Source organism: Akanthomyces muscarius, chromosome 1 (assembly GCF_028009165.1).
Source record: "Akanthomyces muscarius strain Ve6 chromosome 1, whole genome shotgun sequence".
Taxonomy (NCBI): Eukaryota; Fungi; Ascomycota; class Sordariomycetes; order Hypocreales; family Cordycipitaceae; genus Akanthomyces; species Akanthomyces muscarius.
The window spans coordinates 397,462-417,828 of NC_079241.1; the positions used below are offsets into that span (position 1 = coordinate 397,462).

At 55.7% G+C, this 20,367-nt stretch overlaps 8 protein-coding genes across 9 annotated transcripts; 3 read left to right on the plus strand and 5 right to left on the minus strand.

Annotated features, from left to right (window-relative positions):
* Positions 1 to 396: 396 nt before the first annotated feature.
* On the minus strand, positions 397 to 1,979 carry LMH87_005038 (uncharacterized protein; the record flags this gene model as incomplete). Its single annotated transcript, XM_056202683.1, has 3 exons — positions 397 to 520; positions 595 to 1,352; positions 1,425 to 1,979. The coding sequence occupies 3 exons, from the start codon at positions 1,977 to 1,979 to the stop codon at positions 397 to 399; spliced, it is 1,437 nt and encodes a 478-aa protein (XP_056058214.1).
* A 2,536-nt stretch (positions 1,980 to 4,515) lies between these two features.
* LMH87_005039 (uncharacterized protein) lies at positions 4,516 to 7,014 on the plus strand (the record flags this gene model as incomplete). The annotated part of the gene is made up of 1 exon (XM_056202684.1): positions 4,516 to 7,014. The coding sequence occupies one exon, from the start codon at positions 4,516 to 4,518 to the stop codon at positions 7,012 to 7,014; it is 2,499 nt and encodes an 832-aa protein (XP_056058215.1).
* A 260-nt stretch (positions 7,015 to 7,274) lies between these two features.
* Positions 7,275 to 8,468, minus strand: LMH87_005040 (uncharacterized protein; the record flags this gene model as incomplete). Its single annotated transcript, XM_056202685.1, has 4 exons — positions 7,275 to 7,956; positions 8,012 to 8,105; positions 8,341 to 8,356; positions 8,418 to 8,468. The coding sequence occupies 4 exons, from the start codon at positions 8,466 to 8,468 to the stop codon at positions 7,275 to 7,277; spliced, it is 843 nt and encodes a 280-aa protein (XP_056058216.1).
* A 772-nt stretch (positions 8,469 to 9,240) lies between these two features.
* Positions 9,241 to 10,891, plus strand: LMH87_005041 (uncharacterized protein; the record flags this gene model as incomplete). Its single annotated transcript, XM_056202686.1, has 3 exons — positions 9,241 to 9,373; positions 9,436 to 10,774; positions 10,870 to 10,891. 3 exons carry the CDS (start codon positions 9,241 to 9,243, stop codon positions 10,889 to 10,891), a joined length of 1,494 nt encoding a protein of 497 aa, XP_056058217.1.
* A 511-nt stretch (positions 10,892 to 11,402) lies between these two features.
* Positions 11,403 to 11,922, minus strand: LMH87_005042 (uncharacterized protein; the record flags this gene model as incomplete). The annotated part of the gene is made up of 2 exons (XM_056202687.1): positions 11,403 to 11,584; positions 11,712 to 11,922. The coding sequence occupies 2 exons, from the start codon at positions 11,920 to 11,922 to the stop codon at positions 11,403 to 11,405; spliced, it is 393 nt and encodes a 130-aa protein (XP_056058218.1).
* A 499-nt stretch (positions 11,923 to 12,421) lies between these two features.
* On the minus strand, positions 12,422 to 12,998 carry LMH87_005043 (uncharacterized protein; the record flags this gene model as incomplete). Its single annotated transcript, XM_056202688.1, has 4 exons — positions 12,422 to 12,517; positions 12,586 to 12,653; positions 12,709 to 12,740; positions 12,937 to 12,998. 4 exons carry the CDS (start codon positions 12,996 to 12,998, stop codon positions 12,422 to 12,424), a joined length of 258 nt encoding a protein of 85 aa, XP_056058219.1.
* Positions 12,999 to 15,204: 2,206 nt separating this feature from the next.
* Positions 15,205 to 17,814, plus strand: LMH87_005044 (uncharacterized protein; the record flags this gene model as incomplete). Of its 2 annotated transcripts, XM_056202689.1 has the most annotated exons (2): positions 15,205 to 16,310; positions 16,375 to 16,414. In XM_056202689.1, the coding sequence occupies 2 exons, from the start codon at positions 15,205 to 15,207 to the stop codon at positions 16,412 to 16,414; spliced, it is 1,146 nt and encodes a 381-aa protein (XP_056058220.1). The 2 variants fall into 2 exon arrangements, with proteins under 2 accessions (XP_056058220.1, XP_056058221.1); XM_056202690.1 differs by having other exon boundaries at positions 15,205 to 17,814.
* Positions 17,815 to 18,292: 478 nt separating this feature from the next.
* On the minus strand, positions 18,293 to 19,233 carry LMH87_005045 (uncharacterized protein; the record flags this gene model as incomplete). The annotated part of the gene is made up of 2 exons (XM_056202692.1): positions 18,293 to 18,400; positions 19,129 to 19,233. 2 exons carry the CDS (start codon positions 19,231 to 19,233, stop codon positions 18,293 to 18,295), a joined length of 213 nt encoding a protein of 70 aa, XP_056058222.1.
* Between the last annotated feature and the right edge of the window lie 1,134 nt (positions 19,234 to 20,367).

The window sequence follows — 20,367 nt, forward strand, 5'->3', positions numbered from 1 at the left end:
CACATTTGATACTTGGCATTTTCACATTCGTTTCTTATGCATACATATTCATTAGATGAGTATAGTGGATTTTTTTTTCGATTGGTGCGTGGACGATGAATGAGTTTTTCCTTTCCTTGAATCAGACTTTACATTGCACATTTCAACCCCGTCCCGAAATATCCCAAATGCCGTAACAAACCGTGTACATGCGTAAAAAAATGAGCCAATTCTGTCTGAGCTAAATGCCAGCCATTCCGAGAAACCACATGAAAAATAAAGAAACCATAAAATTCGTTACAACGTTGAAGTCGACTTACTCTTGACAAAGAGCCAGGGGCCGTGTTAAAAAACAATAAAACTCCTCGTCAAAAATACAATGCATCAAGTGAAAAGGGGACAGAAACAGGATGCTCGCTACTGCGCGTGGACGACAATGTCGGCGTAGACATCGTCGGGAATCTGCTTGATGATGCCAATGGTGACGCTCTTGATGAGGTCGGCATTGAGCGGCGGAAACGACCGCAGGACTTTATTCGGGCTGGACGAGACACGTTAGAACCAGGCTTTCCTTCCGTTTCCATACCCGGTGTTGATGAGGAAAGGGGGGCATACCTAGGCGACTGCAGAATCTGCGAGCGCATAATCGTGAGCTGCGCGACGATGCACACGATGTTCAGGTGCGGCCCGTACGCAAACAGGAAATCCCAGAGCTTGAGCACCTCGGGCAGCGGCGGTGTGCACGCACACAGCGTCAGCACCGACGGGAACGCGTAAATCTCGGCCGACAGGCCCTTGGCCGTCAGGTACATGCTGAGGCGCGGGTCGACGATGGCCAGGACCTTGTCGACGAGCGCCAGGCCGCGGTGGACGCCCGTCATGGCGCCGCGGATGTACGCGGGGCACTCCCTCGTCAGGAGCGTGTGAAAGGCCGCAAACGCCTCGCCCTCACTGCGCGCGGCGTACAGGAACGGCGCCGCGAGCACATTCATGCCCTGGACATACGTCCCGGGCTCCGGGCCGCCTCCGCCTCGGGAAGCGCCGGACATGCTGCCGCCGGTCAGAGACTCGCGCGTGGGCCGCGCGGCGGAGTGGCTGCTACCCGGCCGGCTGCTGGCGGAGGTGCCGTTGGCGCGGCGCTCCTCCTCGCGCGCGTCGTGCAGCTTCCAGGCAATGGCGTTGAGGAGCCGGATGAGGCTGGCCTCGCTGACGCGGCGGCGGAAGAGCGGGTCGGTGGTGAGGGTGCGGAAGGTGTCGTTGCGGATCTTGGCGTAGGCGGGCGAGGCGCCGCGGTGGATGAGGCCGAGGTAGTCGTCGGTGGGCATGATGGGGGCGTCGAGGAGGACGAGCCAGACGTAGATGCGGAGGGTGGACTGTTTCACTTCAATCAGACTTCAATTATCCTCTCACATCGTAGAGTAAAGGAATGGGGGGGTGGCTGTTACCATCCCGTCTTCGGCGCTTTTCACGCCTTCGTCGACGACTTTCCACCGCGCGCTCTCCAGGGCGCCGATGAAGTCGCCGTCCTTGGGGCCCTCGCGGATAATCTGCTGCAGCGAGAGGTGGCCGTGCGAAAAGACGGGTTTGCTGATGCCCGTCCGTCGCGTGGCGCCCACGGCGTTCATCTGGTGCATCATTGGAGAGATGGCATCGCTGTTGGCGCGTCCGCGGTTCTGCTGCTGCTTCTGCTGCGTCGTCGTCGTCACTGGCGGCCCTGCCACTGTCGTCGTCGTCGTCGCAGCAGCAGCAGGAGCAGGAGCGGCGTTGCGCACAGGCGAGGCATTGCGGTGCAGCGCGTCGCGATAGTGCGGCGAGATGAGCGAGCCGCCCTGGCTCGCGGCTTTGGCGCCGAGGGTGTGCGCGGACTGGAGACGGCGCAGGGCGCGGTGGGTGCGTGGTGAGGGCGGCGGCTGGAGGTCCGTGTGGATGAGCGAGCTGTGGTTGGCGGTCGGCGGTGGTGCTGCTGCTGTGCCCTCGCGGGAGGGACTGGTGGTGGTCATGATGGGTGTTTCGTCGGCGGCCTGGTGAGGGCCCTTGGGAGGGAAGAGGGAAAGAAGAAAGAGTCGAGGCTCGAGGATGTTTCGTGTGTCGCGAGACCCGTGTAGAGTGGTGGTGGTGGTGTTGGTTTAGTGGGGAGGTTGGGTGGGACAGGCGAGGCAAGGCTAGCTGTGCTCAGCCCTGCATGATTGAGGCCGTGAAGTGTTGCAGGAATGCTGTTTTGAACGTAATTGATCAATTGGAATGGATTTTTCCGCTCAATTGGGACGTTCAATTTGATCTAATCATCGGGATGAAAAATAAGGCTGCTGCGATGTACAGTGAAGCTATTGTACGGTAGCAAGATAGAATAGCGATACGAGGGGTTCCTTCGGTGGTGGTTTTGGCAGGTTTGTTTCAGCGGATTGGCCAAAACTGGTAAATAAGAAACCGAAATACCACAGATCGTTTTCATGTTGAAGGACACGGCAGCCAGTTATTATCGATGCAAGTGCACATGGTTGGGCCTGGACCAGCGTCTTGGTATCAGTCTAAGTTTAGAAGTCAGACAGTAGTTGGCAGAGACAGTCTTTGGCAGAGACAGCACAAGAACTGCAGACAAGAGACGATCCGGGTCGTTGGCCGGTCCAGAACCGCATTGATATGCGGCAGAAGCTGCACTGTACTTTTGTCTTACGAGGGCAGAGTAGTATGTGTCACCTTTTGGTTTTATCCTATCTTCACTGTCGAGGGTAGTCATATCTCACAGCTTTAGAGCACGGTTTGCATGTCTTGGTGAACGCTACGAGTCAGTGTATCCGTAGTGTAGTGTCACTGGGGGTGCGTCAGACATTCGACGAACTGTATCAACCTGGTGCCGAGATGCGAAAGGTTTCGGGATAAGTTAGTGCAAAGACATCTTGGACGGCACATCGGTGCCGCCCCTAACAAGAGAGCAGCGCCGCATCTGAGATGGGAATCTAGCTTTAGGCACGGTATTGCCGAGTGACGTGCCAGCCAAGACGGCAGCGAGGGTCCGGCGGTCGCGCATGGGCCCCGGTTTGGAGACGAGGACCAAACGTTGCCGCAGCACGTTGCATACACAGGAAATTTAAGCTGGAGCGAGCTTGAGTCGAATCGAGATGCGGACGCGCAAACGGTCGGGTCTAGTGTGCCGCGCTGTGGTGAGATTGCGGTGGTTGCAGAGACTGCCAACTGCTTGGGCTGCCACGGATGGATCTGGTGGTGACGTCTACGGCCAAGGGAAAAGATGGGATGGCAGAAATAGGTCGATGGGAAAAGAATAGAAAATGCGGGATCAAATATGGTGCTGATGGATACGGATCGTCGGTGTGGTTTTCCTTGGAAGCATTTGTCTGGCAACTTATGAATCGCAAATAATTGCTGGACAGATAGTCTGCGTTTGTAAGCATAAAATACCCGGTGTGCTTGGAGCATGGGCCCTGAAAATAGCGCTACATTACAGAGAGAGGTGCGCCCATCGCCTGCATCTACAGCCGCCGCCTTGATGTGTAATGCTGGCCCTCCCGTACCTATTCGTGCTATCTTGTTTTTATCTAGGTAGTTATTCCTCGACATTTATTTCCCGGGCCTCATCCACCGTAACCTGTGGACCATCCACTGACCTTTGCTCCTCCAGGCTAGAGCCGATGGCGACATCTCCCCAGTGTGGAGCTCCAGCAACGCCATGCTGATGTCGTGATTCTCCAGCGTTTCCGACGCGCCGATTATCAAAGCAGCAAAGAAAGAAAAACTGTTCAATGCTAGGGTCGTCGGGGCGGAGAATGCCATCATCGGCACTTGGACAAGGCAGGATCTGTCTTTTGCATCGTGTCGGTATTTACATGACAAAAGACGCAACAAAACCCCCCTCGTCACCTCGCGATTCCGTCATCACCGACCTAGTCCTTTAAACACCAAATTTCCCCTCTCACGGACTTGCTGTCTTGTCCGAGCGCCGCAACCTCGATCCAGTAGTCTTTGCCGGGCCCTTTTACCCCCAGACGCCTCTTTTTTTTTTTTTGCCCTTGTTCTCCCCGCCGGCTTCCTTCTTTGCTGGCAGCTCGCTCGTTCACGCCCTGCTGACCCCACGCCGACAAGCCGCGTCTGACGCAGACTGAACGTCCGCTGGTGGGTGTGCCTCGTGGCTCGTCGGGCTTACACAACGCCCATACCTCACCCAGGCAAAGCCACAACACCAACGGCGCTGCCGCTAAATATATCTCCTCCCTCCCCCACGTTGGGCAGCGTCGTTTTCGCTCCCTCGACGGCTTTTCCTGTCTCGCTGCTGGCTGCGCCAAGTCTCACCTCCGCCGGCGTGCCGATAGACTTCACGACAACGCACCCGAGAGAGCTGTCGCAGTTTCAAACCAACTGGCACGCATCGTGCTTCACTATATCTCATTTCTCTCCGTTGTCCTTACCAACATCGACATGATCCGCTAGATCCGGCCTCACCCGTCTCGATATAAACCCCTTCCCTCCCACCTTGCTCACTCACCATTCTTCCTCCATATTGCGCACCCACAAACCACAGCCATGCCGTCCATCGCTACCAAGATCGGCCATGGCCTTGCCAAGGGTCTTGGCATCCAATTACAAGAATCTGACCACGGGCGCGATACCGTCACCCGAGGCGAGTCCGTCATGTCTACCCAAACCAGCGACTCCTTCTTCGAAGGCCCGCCAACGTCACTCGAGTGGCTTCAGGAACAGGTTCCCACCCGCCAAGAGTCGACCGCCTATGCCAAATCTCTTTTCCCTTTTCTCTCTTGGATCACACACTACAACCTGCAGTGGCTGGCTGGTGATCTCGTCGCCGGCATCACCATTGGAGCTGTCCTGGTCCCTCAGGGCATGGCCTACGCCATGCTCGCCAACCTCGAGCCGCAGTTTGGCCTCTACTCGTCCTTCATGGGCGTTATAATCTATTGGATCTTTGGCACTTCGAAAGACATTTCTATCGGTCCCGTCGCCGTGCTCTCCACCGTCGTCGGCACTGTCGTGGCAGATCTGAGGTCATCTGGCTTGCCATACTCGGCAAATGTCATTGCCTCTGCTCTATCCATCATTTCCGGCTGTATCGTCTTGGGAATGGGTCTGCTGCGTCTCGGTTGGTTGGTTGACTTGATATCCATCACATCCCTGTCTGCTTTCATGACGGGTTCTGCCATTACCATTGCTGTCAGCCAACTGCCTGCTCTTCTGGGCCTTCACGGCTTTTCCAACAGAGACGCACCGTACAAGGTCGTCATCAACACCCTCAAAAATCTGCCTCACTGCAAACTCGACGCCGCGCTCGGCCTCACCGCGCTGTTCCTTCTCTACCTCATCCGATACACGCTGACCCGTGCCGCCGAGCGATGGCCCAACAAGAAACGCATAATCTTTTTCGCCAACACCATGAGGACCGTCTTTGCCATTTTGCTTTACACCATGATCTCGTGGCTCGTCAACCGGAACCGCCGCGATCATCCAGCTTTTAGCGTCCTCGGCGTTGTGCCCAAGGGCTTTCAAAATGTCGGCTCTCCTCACCTGGACAGCGCTCTCATTTCCAAGTTTGCCACGCACTTACCCGCCACCGTCATTGTCATGCTCGTTGAGCACATTGCCATTTCCAAGTCTTTTGGTCGTGTCAACAACTACACCATAGACCCTTCCCAGGAAATGGTTGCCATTGGCATGACCAACATTCTTGGACCTTTCCTTGGAGGCTACCCTTCGACGGGCTCTTTCAGTCGTACTGCTGTCAACTCCAAGGCTGGTGTACGCACGCCCGCTGCTGGCATCATCACCGGCCTCGTGGTCTTGATTGCCACCTACCTTCTCACGGCGGTTTTCTTCTATATCCCTAGCGCGTCTCTCGCCGCCGTCATCATCCACGCCGTTGGCGATCTCATTACGCCTCCCAATACTGTCTACCAGTTTTGGAGAGTCTCGCCTTTGGAGGTGTTTGTCTTCTTCATTGGTGTCTTTGTTAGTGTCTTTGTTCACATTGAAGAAGGCTTGTACGCCACCGTCTGCCTCTCCGCAGCTATCCTCCTCTTCCGCATTCTCAAGGCACGTGGCCGATTCATGGGCAAGGTTCGCGTTCACTCTGTTCTCGGCGACCACGTCATCGGCGCCGACGACAGGCAGGTTGTTGGCGAGTATGGCACATTTACCGAGACGCTGGAGAACTCTTCCCGCAACGTCTTTTTGCCTCTTGACCACGGCGACGGCTCCAACCCCGAAGTTGAGCTCGAGAACCCGCATCCTGGTGTCTTCATCTACCGTTTCTCTGAGGGCTTCAACTACCCCAACGCCAACCACTCCCTGGAATATCTTGTTGACTTTATCAAGTCGCAGACGCAGCGCACCAGCGCTGAGATGTTTGACCGCAAGGGCGACCGACCGTGGAACAACCCCGGCCCCCGCAAGACGGCCAAGAGCCGCGAGACACACGAGGATCGGCTGCCGACTCTCAAAGCCATCATTCTCGACTTTAGCTCCGTCAACAATGTCGACATTACTTCGGTGCAGCGACTCATCGACGTCCGCAACCAGCTCGACAAGTACACCGCCCCCGAGGTGGTGGACTGGCACATTGCCTGCATCAACAACCGCTGGACCAAGCGAGCCCTGATTGCTGGCGGCTTTGGCGTGCCAACAACGCCCTCGGACGCCGCACCGCACCGCTGGCGCTCCATTTTTAGCGTGGCCGAGATTGGTGGCAAGACCTCTGCCGCGGCCGTCGCCGAGGAAAACGCATACGACCGCGACCTGGCGCTTCGCCACAGTCGGGCGTTGGACGAGGAGATGGGCAAGGCGGGTGACCTGGGCGCCTTTGACTCGGACGAGGTCGATTCTACCGGATTTGACGAGGAGAAGCCGCCGAATCTGGCGGCGACACTTCGCCAGCGTCGCAAGGGCGCCGTCGTCAGTGGCCTCGACAGGCCGCTGTTCCATGTTGATCTGACGAGCGCTGTGCAAAGCGCCATTTCCAACGTCGCGGCCAGAGAAGAATTCCGTGCCGAGTCAATGACGGAAGCGTCTTGATCAGTATACATTTGTACAATTTTTATGATTTTAGCGAGCATATAAGGATCTTCTTGCGCAAATTTAGCGTTGTGCCATCTATAAATGAAACAGCATTTGAAATCTCTTGCGAAAAGAGAAGAATCCATCTTCCAACATCATATTATACTAAAAAAAAGAGATCGTCTTGTCAGACGAGGTGCGGAAATTATATGCTGAGTGCCTTGCCGGCCGCTAAAAAAAAAGTGCCAACTCTTGCTGCTAAATTAGCCCCTGTCATGTCATGATGCATGCCACACCCTGAAGACACTTGGGATCGTGGCTTTTATGTCGACGAGATCTATAATATCCCTTACCCAACTATCACCTTCGACACCCAATCCAATAAATCTTGCCTTTCCTTCCGAAACCGTTCCGGCTATATGTCCAGTCACGACCGAGTAGCATGCGCCTCCACGCATCAGAAAAGTACTCCCCTTTTGTTCCGCAATGACTTTTCCATGCTCATCTTGCACCTGAAAAAGGACGGTGCCAAGATCAATCTCGAATGGAGACGGGTTGTACAGGCAAAATGTGCTCTCGTACTCATTACCGAACGGCTTGACCTGAATCAGAGTAGATGTCAAGCTCGTCAATCCCTTCAGATGAAGGTCTTTTCTGTAGACAATGTGCGCAGTCATGCCAACAGCTCGTACAGCAGCCTGCCCATTGTCAAGTCGAAGCACCAGATCCTCGTCTTGCAAGATGGACTGAACAAACGCTTTGAAGGCGACCATGTCAAGAATGCGGATGACTTGCTTGAAGACTCGGATGTCGCCTCCAAAGGATCCCATCTTGTGGGTAGGAAGATCCAAGCGCCCAAAGATTCCTTTTGGCCCCACCAGATCCACCGTCATTGCCGATATCGTCGCTGTGACGACTCCGATTTTGGTTGTGCGGCCCATGAGGGACATGACGAAGGAGCTGAAAATTAGGTTAGCAGAACGCGAGAACAGAAAGATTTGACTGATGGACTGACTCCTTTGTTGCGTCTTCGATTCGTATTAGGCTGACCTCGACTTTTGATTTGTTGAGAACAGCAGTGGTAATTGCATTCATTTTGATTGACGGGCCTGGAAGCTCTTTGAAACAATAAACGAGGCGTGGAGCTATTGCTCAAAATTGAACTAATGACAGTATGGTTATGCTCGCTATGTAGTTGTACTTTCTATTAAAGAAACTGGATTTATTATTTAATAAGTAAAGATGCCGTGAATGAGGGGCCGAATAAGCTTGTCTTTAACATATGTGCATATGTACTCCTAACCGCCGCGGCTAAGAGACGTCCACGCACAAGCCCACGCGTACTAGCGTACGTGTAAGGCTACAGGTAATTAGCACTGACTCCGCACCGACGCCAAAACCAGGGTTTAATTTCCTCTTACGGAAGTTGCACTATGAATCAATTCATCACTGCGTACGTATGCCATTCGCATCTGAGATTGTTCCAGGCGGTGTCAGTACCGACGTGCCAGGGGAAAGTAGCTGTCAGGCCTCCGGTCTTGGCCATCAGCCTTAGGCACATCTCAACACCTTATCCACTCCCGATAGAGGCGCATTACCATGCAGGGGCGAGCCAGCGGGATGTGGATTCCTTTCTAGAGTTTGGTAGTGCTGTAATTTTGTGCCCTCTTCTTTCTCAGCTTCCGAGAGGGCGACGAATGGACAAGGTCAAGGTGTAAGAGCCTCCTATCGCTGCCGGTATAGGCTCACGGGAACAGCTCCAAAATAGCGGAACTAGGACGTGTAAAACAGGGTTTCCTTTTTTTATGCTTTTTTAATAAAAAGAAGTGAAAATAGTTGCAATATTGGACGAGCGAAAACTGCCAGAACCGGGCGTTTTGGTATTTCGGGCACGTTTAGCACATGTTCGGTACGAGCAATGAATCAATATCCAAATTTTCACAATCATTGTAGTTTCACACGTGATCGTGATTCGCGACTTGGATGGCTTAAAATAGATTCAGCATGTGGTGTGGCGATTTGGCAGAGTAGGCCATTAAGATCACGTGATTTCGCGATGCAGAAGTTCACGTCCAGTCACGTCGTCGTTCGTGCCTCTTCAATTACAATTACAGAGGCGACTTTGGAAATTCAAGAAATTTGGTACTGAAACCGTAATGTCCCGTTCATCTACCAGCAGCAGGGTCTGTCGATCTTGAAAACGGTCGAGGCAAGCACCTAGGGCACGCGGGTGCTGTCATCGCCATGCCTGTGGGCATTCAGCGGCTCAACGCCCGTCGGACGCAGCCCAACCCGAACATTGTCTTCATCAAGCCTCTTCCAGGCCCCGATTCCGCGATTGCCGAGAAATTCCTCGAAAGAATCGCAGCACAATGCCGTACGCTCGCCTCCCCCCTTTCATTTGCACCCTCTTGGCCGCAACTAACACCTTCTCGACAGTCCCCATTATGAAGGAGCACCACCTCTCCGTCGTCACGCTCGAAGAGTACGAGCCCAATCGGGAATTCGTCGGGCGCAACTTCAACGCCGGCGAAGTCATCCAGCTGGTGCTCAAATCGGCGCGGCCGCCGCACCGCTGGCTGCCGTTTCGCTACGTGCAGATGGTCATGATGCACGAGCTCGCGCACTGCGTGCAAATGAACCACTCGCGCGCCTTCTGGGCCGTCCGCAACGCCTACGCCGCGGCCATGACGGGCCTCTGGTCCAAGGGCTACACGGGCGAGGGCATCTGGGGCCGGGGCGCGGCGCTCGGCACGGGCGCGTGGGAGCACAACACCGTCACCGAGGGGGAGCTGCTGCCGGAGCATCTCTGCGGAGGCACGTATCGGTCGAGGCGGAGGGGCAGGAAGCGCAAGCCCAAGCTGTCGTGGAAGGAGCAAAAGGAGCGGCGCATCGCCAAGAAGTTTGGCACCAACGGCACGGCGCTGGGGGCGGACGAGGTGGCCAAGGTGAAGCTCGAAGGCGGGAAAAAGGTCTCGAGCAAGCCGCGTGTGGCGGGCAGCGCGCGAGGGCGGGAGTTGAGAGCTGCGGCGGCGCTGGCGAGGTTCGATACGCAAAAGGTCGAGGAGGTGCCGATCAAAGACGACGAGACGGCGAGCGAGAGTGACTACGAAGAGGAAGAGGACGGTGTGGCGGCGGTGGATGTGGACGGAAAGATGATGAAGGACAAGGACGGGCAGTCCATGGTCAAGGTGTGCGAGGATGAGGACGGGAATGACCCGGCGGCGCTGAACGAGCGCGATGAGCTGCGGAGTGTGTTTGCGCGGCCGCGGGCGGTGGTAAAGAGCGAGGGCACGCCACGAGTCAAAGGCGAACCCGAAAGCAGCAGCGGCGGCGGCGACGCTGGGCCGAGTGAGATATCGCCGGAGAAGAGGCCGCTGCGGCTGCACGACATTCCGCATATCCGCGACGCAGTGCCGCCGCCGCCGTCAAAGACGACAGCATCAAAGGCGACGAAACCAGCGTCCTCGAGACTGACGGCCGCTGCATCGACAGCGACTGGCAGACCAGCAATCACGATTCGGCGTCTTCCAGCTACGACGCCGAAGCAGGCACCGCCGCCGCCACAAGTAGCACGACCGGTCAAGGACGAGGAAGCGCCACCGACAGGCGGTGGCGGCGCTTCGGGGCCAGCGGGAGAAACGCCAGGCACATGCCCGCTGTGCTCGCTGGACAATGACGCCACGGCGCTGCGGTGCGCGGCGTGCGCGAATGTGCTCCGGCCCGACGCGGTGCAGGGCTCGTGGACGTGCGGCAGCGCGTCGTGCGAGGGTACGGGGTACGTGAACGCGGGTGACTGCGGTCTCTGCGGTCTCTGCGGTGGGCGCAAGCCGTGAAAAGCATATGAACTGTATAGACTGATGGATTGGCTAGGAAGGTCGTGTATAATGAATGACTCATGAACGGTGTATTTTTATTGCTATGGTTGGTATGGTTATTAAGCATGTACTGGAGTCTGGGGCTTTTTCATAAAGGCTATACGAATGACGGTTTTCCTGTATGTATAGATGGGAAACTCTACACGGTACACGTGTTTCTTTGCGAACATGAGCTTGTATATGTATTTATGTCTCTACCCTCCCAGTGGCCGTGTTCCAACAATCAGCAGCTGGGTGAAGAGCAAGGTTGAAAAACAACATGGCAGCGTGGAGTACGTTTCTCCAGAGGTCCCACGGTTATAGTGTAGAGAAACCCGCGGTTCCGCACACGGTATTTTGGACTGGGCTGCTGCTGCTTTCAGTAGTCGGTACATGAACCTGACACAAGATGCACTGCCAAGATGTGGTTTTTTTTTGTATTCTTTTACAAAACAATACCGCAGTATTCACAGTGTTCCTTGTCATTCAATCGAGCTGCAACATCGGTTCTATATCCAAATGCCGCTTTCCGGGCAGGGCGTTGGGATCTCAGCGGCAGTGGTCAGTGCCGTCGGTGTCCCCATCGACGCAGCCGCCGCGGCAAAGCTCTGCAAAGACAATTTTGCTATTCATGCCACCAAAGCAACGGAATAGCGAGTCATCGATGAGGCCAGGGTCTGGCGCGACGCGGCCAGCGCGCAGGGCACGCACAAGCTCATCGGGGAGGTAGTCTGTAAAAGAAAAAAAAAGTTTAACCCCCAAAAGAAATATTAAAAAAGAGACAAAAAAAATTGTCACTCAACCGTGGTTTGTTGAATGAGGAAAGAAGAGTTTGAGAAATGGTTTGTCAATTCTTACCTCGGCGCCTAAGGTTAATGCCGCAGTATTTGACGCCCTTTGTGCAGGTCTTGGCCTCGGCGAAGCCTGTGAGGGCGACCACGGCAGCAAAGCAGATGGTGGTGAGCTTGACCATCTTGTGAGGGCGTTTGAGGAAGGAGATGGCTTCTTTATTTAGGCTGTGTAGCAAAGGCACGGGGGAAATGAAGGGGGCGACGAGGGCTCTGGCCATGTTTATAAGATGCTCGGCCAAAGACCCTTTGTGCACTCTGATGGAGCGCTAATCCAAACCCGACGAGGACAGCTACGGGCTAGAGCAACAATCATCATTCCGCGAAAAGGTTTCGTCTCTCATGCATGTCTTGCCAATGCCTGCCGTGCTGACCCAGCACCGGGGGGAGTGCGCCGCCTCTACGGCCCAGATAGTTACGTCAAAGGCGGAGACAACCCTACCACTCCGTGGCAATCTTCCTTCGTCGAGGTATGCACTTGTCTGTTTCTGTCTCCTCCTTTTTTTTGAGCTTTTTTTCTTTTTTCTTTTGCAGCTATAGGGAAAACGAGCGCTCCCACTGCCAAGAGTCGGCCCAATCCACCAATACGAATCACATCGAACTGTCTTGGGGAAAAGTCCATCCGAGACAGCTAGTGCAACTCCTCCCGGTCAGCTCGCTACTGACTATCTACTCGCCGGGAGCCGAAAGCCATGCTTGACGGGGCATAGTTTAAACGCATCAGAGTGCCCGTAGGGAGGGAAAAGGAAAGAGTAAAAACGATTGATATCGCAAATCTTGCGGGGTGGCGGTAACCGCAACCAGGGCTGCAAGCGGCTGGCACGAATGAGACCACGTCCACAAAATGACGCTGAAGTGCTGATTGCGCGTCCTGCCCGTCTCACCGTGTCGGGACGGTCGAGGGGAAAGAAGCAATACTGCTGCAGTGACCAGAGCAGGTCGGAGGCTGCCTCTGAATCACAGATTTTAGCCATGAGCACGTTTCTTCGAAGAATACCCTCGCCCACCCAAACCTCCTTCGTTGGCAAGGACTTCGCTCCTATAGGCCGCTCAGTAGGCTAGTAAACATAGTCCTTTGGCTTCTGGCAGCGTTTGCTCGTGATGTGTGATATCGGCGTGCATAGAATTGTGACCAATCAATGCGCTTCCATTCTATCACTGCCTGGAGTTGCATTTTGGAGTGCTTTTCTGCCGCCGCTCGAGCTGCCTTTCAATGGCCAATCCGTGATGCCTACTGTCTTTTCAGTTGCTCCTGCAACTTCACCGTTGCTCCCCTTCCATCGTTTGTGCAGAGCATGGTGCGGTGTGCCTTGGGTGAGTAATCCGTGCTCCGCCGCAGTCGGCAAAAGCTCAAACTCTTCTGCCAAAGTGCGATCGGGACTGGAGGCCGGCCTGTGGCTGGGTATCTTCATCTGCCGCTGAGCCGGCATGTAGTGCAATGTGCTGTGGTCAGGTATTGATGTTTCGTTCCTGGGAAAAGGTATCGCGGACTGAAGGGTCGATAGAAGGCACTGCTAGGAGTCCTCGCAATGGTGTCGTCGGGCCGACGGGGCTGGTTCACTGTGTGCCTTGCTCGGCGATTCGGACTACATTTTTCTATTCAGCGTTGTACATTGGATTCGCCAAATCAAATTGCAGAGGCATGAACGTGATTCTCGCGGCTGGGTCTCGTCGACCACTGTTGTTGAATTTAGTTATTACTGGCGCCAGTAAGTCGGAGACGGCGCGTCCTGAGCGTGAGTCGGCAACAGCCATGGTACCCAAGATCACGACCTCGACGACTCAACAACAGATGAGTGGAATAGATTGATGTATCATAACGTCCAACGCAATTTTCATTGAGCTGGGCTGGGCCTAGATGTCGACTCCATTAACCTAGCGTCAAACTGCGTCAACTGGTGCACAAGCCTGGCCAAAGCCCACCGCCCAGGGACTTGGGAATTTTGCTGAAACAAGAAAAGGATCGTCTTGGATTGTAATGAGTCTTTGGACTTTTCTTTCAGGCGAGAGGGCCTACCAGTACTAAAAAAATCCACTGCCGTGGCGCAGTCAGTACATACCTTTTCGTCCTCGTGCACCAAGCAGAGTTTTGCATTGAATTTAGGAGCACCGGCAGGACCAGATCAAGCCCGCCCCTTTGGTCAATTCGCAGTCATGTTGCCCTTCTACCCAGCACGACCTTCGACAGCGACCTGTCCTAAATACAGCCCTGTTTCACGTTATGGGCACCAAATCTTGCCAAGAATCCGGAAGGACGCGTGATCATGAGACCGAGAGCCCTATCTTGGCGATCGGGTTTGCCTCACGCGACCACTTTTCTAGAACGCAATTTCCAGGCTCGTGGAACGAGCAACGAGCGGAGGCCCCTCTTGCCCCCCTTCCTCTGCTCGCAAGCGTCGGACAAACGTCGTCAGCGCCTAGCAATATAGCCCTAGATAGTTGCCCACGCTAGCAGGGTAACCGGCACTTGCCCCTGCCAAAGGATCCAGAAATTACCCAAGAGAGACCAGCTAAGAAAAGCTTGGCTCAGCCCTCCCCCTGCTAGGTAACCGTATAGCCCTGCAAATGACCCTGCTTTTGGCTCCTCCGCCGGCAGTCAGAAGTGACTATACTGATTGACTGAGTACGGAGTACGCAGTCGCGAGGTCTTCCACCTGCAGTTCCCACCCCAAAAGCACGCGGAACAGGACGCCAAGATGGCTATACTCCGCAGGCTACAACTCTTAAAGTCCTTTTCTTCCAGACTTGGTTCTCATAATGAACGACTTCAGACTTGGCACTCTTTCTCGCAGGCAGTGCGACTCAACTGTGGCCTTTTCTCACGAGACATGAACGCCAATTGCAAATCGGACTGATACCGAGCAAACTGGGAATTCCACTTTGCGAGTCGGGCAGGAAAGCGAGAGGCTGAGTCGCGAAATGCGCCCCGTGGCGTTCTCCACCAAGTAATAAGGGGAGAACATCATTTTTTCCAGTTTATTACTCAGTATATACTGTCACTGGGGGGGCGCGCCACGACGCCCCCCGTCCCTTCTTTTTTCGCATGCCGAGAACCCGTCCACCCGTACGCTGGTACTAAGCCCTACCAAGGAAGCAGTGCCAGTTTGCCGAACGAGCACGTTTATACCATCTATATTCGGTCTAGTGCTGAGGAACACGCCATCGGGGTCCCGTTCCAGGCTCCCGACTGCTGCTCGCGTGCGAGATTTCCCTTTTATTAGCTGAAACGCTGCGGCTGAAATGATTGAGTGGCTACCGTGTCACCGTGGCACTCGGTCTAATGACACGATCCGCCCAGCTAGGCGGTGCTGTAGCTGGTAAGGAGAAAGAGGCGGCCCTGTAGGGACCCGATTGAGTGAGAAATGAGAACCACTGTATGAAAGTGGGAGAAGAGGGGGGAGAAGAAAAGATACCTTGCAGCTCGAATGTTCTTCTCTGCGATTCAGTTCTCTTTTGTACCAAATTAATACTGCTGTCTTTCCTTAATTATCCGTCTTTTCATCATGGTGCGCCAAGCCGTGTCGTTCCTCCTGTCGAGGACGTTCAACGAGCGCTTCGCCTATGCCTTTGTCGCCGTGGCCCTCATCGCCTCCAAGGTCATTCACATTGTCGCCCACGAGCGCGGTCTCCCGCGGCGGCACCTCGCACTCTGGGCCTTTTCCTTTGTGACGCAGGACCTCGTCCTGCTGCTCCTCGTCCGCTACGCCCTCGATCGATCCAACCACAGCGGCCACAGCCACAACAGCAGAAAGAAGAAGGGCAGTAGTAATGGGCACCGCGTCGTCCTCAGGCTGGGCACACTGGCCGTCATGGTCTACTCCGCCGTCGTGTCTGTTGTCAACGTTGCCTTTTTCGCCTACACACGGTCCGAGGTGCACTGGCGCAACGCCGCCTTTGCCTCCGACTCGTCGTCGCGCAGCGTCCTAATGTCCGGCCTCGTCGTCTTTCTCTCCATCTTCTTCGCCGTCTTCTTCCTCGCGGCCGTGCTGCAGAGCATCATCTTTCCGTTTGCGCAGGGCGGCGTCGACATTGCCCAGTGGCCATGGCACTTCATTAAAGAGCAGCGCAGCAACGGTCAACGATACAGCCAGCTTCCGCGCACCTCGTCGCCCGCCGAGCTGTCGTTGGAAAAGGGACACTACCCATGGCACCACGACTCGGCGTCGCAATGGAGAATCCACTGGGCGCCGCGTGCGCTCTGGACCGTCGCCATTCTGAGTGAGGTTTTGGCGCTTCTCGTGCGGCCTTCCATGGGCTCGCTGACGTATATATCGTGGACGACACCGCTGCTCCCGTTTGTCGACTTCAAGGAGTCAGCCTCTATCCTGCAGGCCCTGCAGCCAGTGTATCGCGCCGATATAAACGCGCTGTACGACAACAAGACTGCGCTTGACCACCCGGTCCCTTTCGACTGGCTCCCGCGCGATACAGTCTTGCCCGGTTTCGAAGACTGGTATCAGACGGATGGTCAACACTATAATGCGGCCGCTGATCCGCTCAGGATATCCAACTTGGAGGAAGACGTTCTATCAGACCTGAAACATGCGCTTTCGAAAGTTTCCATCAAGCACATCATGGTTGTTGTGCTCGAGAGCACGAGAAAGGACGTGTTTCCGATCAAGAAGGAGGGCCTAATCTGGAACCGATTCACCGAGACATACGGAACCCATAAGCAACTACCCGACGCTGCGGCGAATCGACTCGAGACGTTGACACAGACCGCGAAGCATCTCACCGGCGACTTTCAGGACGGCTTCTCCTCCGCCGCCGGCCAGCAGAAAAAGGGCCGTGGAGGCATCAACTTCAACGATGCGTTTTCCTCGGCCACATATACCCTCAAGAGCATGGTCGGAATCATGTGCGGCGTGTGGCCCCTCGTCGCCGACCTCAACCAGGAATACCTGCACCACATCTACCAGCCGTGTCTCCCGCAGATTCTCGAGGCCCTCACGCACATCGACAACGAGACAAACGCCGCCACCGCACAAGACGCTGGCTCCAAGCGCTCCAAGTGGCGGTCGCACTTTCTCCAGTCCATCACCCTCGGGTTCGATCACTCGGACCTCGGCACCGCGCAGTTTGGCTTCCCGCGCGAAAACATCATCGACTCGCGGTACCTGCGCTCCGAAGCCGCCAAGTTTGGCGCCGTGCAGCTGCCCGACATCAACTACTTTGGCTTCGAGGAGCCGCCGCTGCTCGACTACATGCGCGACGCCTTCTCCTCGGCTAGGCGGGACAACGAGCGGCTGCTCCTCACGCACGTCACCAGTACGACGCACCACCCGTACAAGATGCCCGCCAACGAGACGGTAGTGCCGCTCGGCCGCGGGAGCCGCCTGCAGCAAATGTCCGACTACGTCAACAGCGTCGGCTACGACGACCGGTGGCTCGGCCAGATCCTGCAGCTGCTCGACGAGGAGCAGGTCGCCGACGAGACGCTCGTCGTCTTTGTCGGCGACCACGGCATATCGCTGCCGGAAAACGACAAGCCCGCGTCGTACTACAACCCCAACACGGGCTGCAACCACGTGCCGCTCGTCTTTTCCCACCCGCAGCTCCCCGTCATGGACGTCTCGGGCTCCGTGAGCACCATGGAGATTCTGCCCACCATCCTCGACCTCCTCCGCGAGACAGACTCCCTCACGACTGCCGCCAGTGCGGCCGCGGGCGATCTGCTCGCCAACTACGAGGGGCAGTCGCTGATCCGGACCCTGCGCAACTCTACCGCCGTTCAGCGCCCAAGAGGGTCGGCCAAGAGCCCGGCGAGCGTGGAGGATGACATCATGAGCAACTGGCAGTTCATTGTCATGAACCCCGGCCGCGCCATGATTGGCATCCGCGACAAGCGCAGGAGCCACCTCACGCTGGTCGTGCCCGTCATCAAGAATGTGTTTTGGCGGTTCAACGATCTGACGCGCGATCCGAGGGACGTGAACCCCATCGAGGCATTCAGCTTTACGACATTCTTGCAAGAAATCGAAAACAAGTATAGCAAAGTAGAAGCAGAGTGGGTTGAAGAAGCAGCATTCGTCGTGCGGTGGTTTGTAGACGAAAACAACAAGAGATGGCGGTATGGAGAGTATGCGCTGCCAAGCAACGCCAAGGACTCATAAACCTACAGGCGCAGCATATGTATATGTGTATATATAGTAATAGAAACACCAGATGGAAACATCATCATCCGCAACATGTTCGCTTGTCTGCATTCATACATGTGCTCGGTCGCGGCAGAGTGCAAGCTTGATCTTGGGCAGCGCGTGCTATATGCTCGCCGATGCAATAGCATCCCTACACTCTCACAGTGAGCCTGTCGAGAACAGTTTGCTGGACATCTCAAATATCACTGCATCACAATCACTGCCATCACAAACATCAAGCATATGAAGAGGCGTATGGGGGTTGCCGCATTGGGCAGCTTTGCGGAGTTTAGGCTGCACGTCTGCTCGGGCGAGACATGTGGTAAGCGAGCGCATGCGCCCAATGGGGTCGCTGCCAATGCTTCGCACTTCTTATCTAGCGTAGGCTGCTGTTGAACAGTGTGTGTCTCTCCACATGGCCAAGGCGGCAGCTTGCAACCGGGTCCACGGGCAGCTACCGTGACTGACGGAAAGGTTCTGGATTCGGGCCTCCGCCTGCAAGCCTCGCATGCCAGACTGTGCACCATGTCTTGTCTGCGTGGGGATCTGGCTCACATCGCAGCTGCGCATATCAGAAGAGAGCTAGCTTCACCAGCCAGCATCACATCTTTCGGGTCACACTCACACGGCAGGCAAGCACAGCAGGTAGACGTTGCGCGGGCGGAGTCTCTCGGTCTGTGCGGATTCTGGGGAAGCTGTCTGCCCATGCCCATGCCCATGCCCATGGATCAAACTAGTTCGGCCGACTCTTTACCCCGCGAAATCAAAACGATGGGCCACGTCCGCTGGCGTCGCACCGACAGGCGAGGGCGCAGTGGATAGGGCGGTTTGGGGAAGATGCAGGCTGTGTATCCATTTGCAAAATGTGGCTGCGCCGGTTGCTGATAGCACAGTTTCTTAATTGCTGGTGATTTGGTTGGACGGTCGGGTTGCAAGTGCCGTGGCGACAGGCTGGGTGGCAGAGCTAGTGGTGGGGGCATGCAGTTCTAGATGCATCTTGCGTGGTGGTGTGTGGCACGGAGCTTGAGAGATTGTGCTTGTGAGGGGTCGTTGATGGAATGCCAGTGCTACCGTGTCCGTTGCGGGGAGAAGTCGTGCATGTACGAGACGAGAGACTGTTGCGCGCAGCCGAAGATTGTTCGACAGTTGCAGTGCTTGCTTTGTCTAGTTTCCCAACAGAGTGTCGCAGGGAGCTAGCTGGTGGTTTATACTCGACGGCAGGTTCTACCAGTAGATTGCAGAGCGGAACGGCCGGAGATGGCGTGAGGAGCACGGCAAAGCGAACCATACGCAGATGAGGATGACGCATAGTGGTGCTGGCAGAGAGTGCGAATGGGCTGACGAGGGCGACGGCGAATCTGGGAGACCCTGGCGAGCGGGGCGTCGGACCAGCATGGCAGATCTAGAGCGGAGAATGTGCAAGGTGCAAAGCCCAAGGGTCAGAGAATGGCACGAGTAGATGATGCATGGCGGCGGTGCATTGCAGGTGCAGCTGCGAGGGGCGGGAGCATACGAAAGCGGTAGCCAATATTGATGTTGTGATAGATGCAGCCTCAGGTAGATGAAGAGGCATCGCTATCTGCGCCGAGGGGTGAGCCAGGGAAAGTGGTGTTTGCACAGTAACGGTGAGGGAGAGGGGAGAGAGGGCTGCTGGCACCTCGCTGGCACCTGGCTGGCACCTGGCTGGCACCTGGCAAACAGCGTCATCAGCGAGCGTCATCGAGGTTAGTAATGTGCAAGTCTCGGGGGCAAAGTGTAGCAACGAGTACGTAAAATGATGCCGCATCAAGTGCCCTTTTTCGCCTTGCACTTGTTCAACAACTTGCTTCCCGAATTGCTACGAATACCATCTTCTGTACCCGTGGGTATTCTGTACTGGTGCCCGCTCACTGGCCCCACCGATCGCGGCGGCCCTCCTGGCCGGCCGGCGCTGGCCAGCGCTGGAACCGCACCTGCAGCAAGTGTACCGCCTTGTACTTTTCCTCCAGATTTTCTAGCAAAGCTACCTTGGGCGACCAGCTTCCCCGCAACAGGGTTCTACGTCACTGATTGGCGCTGCAAACAAGCTTTTGATGATCGGCAGCACCAAGAACAGACCGGTCTGCTGGCTGCTGGCTGCCGGCTACCGTGACAGAAAGAGCAACGTATCAAAAAACACTCATCATCAAAATGAAACTTTGGTTCAACTACTGACGTGCTGCGTGTGGCTTCCGCCGTCATCTCGGTAGCACGATGGACTACTGGTACTGACCGGCCGACCGCCTTGTGCATTGCAGTAGTCGGAGCCACAAAGCGCCAGCACAGCAGGATGCAAGACAGACAGCAGAGCCCAGACGCTAAAAACAACAAAGACGTGGGCTCATTCCCGTGGCGTGCCCTACTGCCAGTGTCTGCCACCTAGGTTGCGAGGTAGTTGCGGTGTTGCAGGCCACACGTCGTCTTGTCCGTTTTCGTCACCACGTCGGCCGGGCTCCGGGGGCTACCCACCCACCTTGCTACGCGGGGAAAGTAACGTCGCCTGTTTGACAT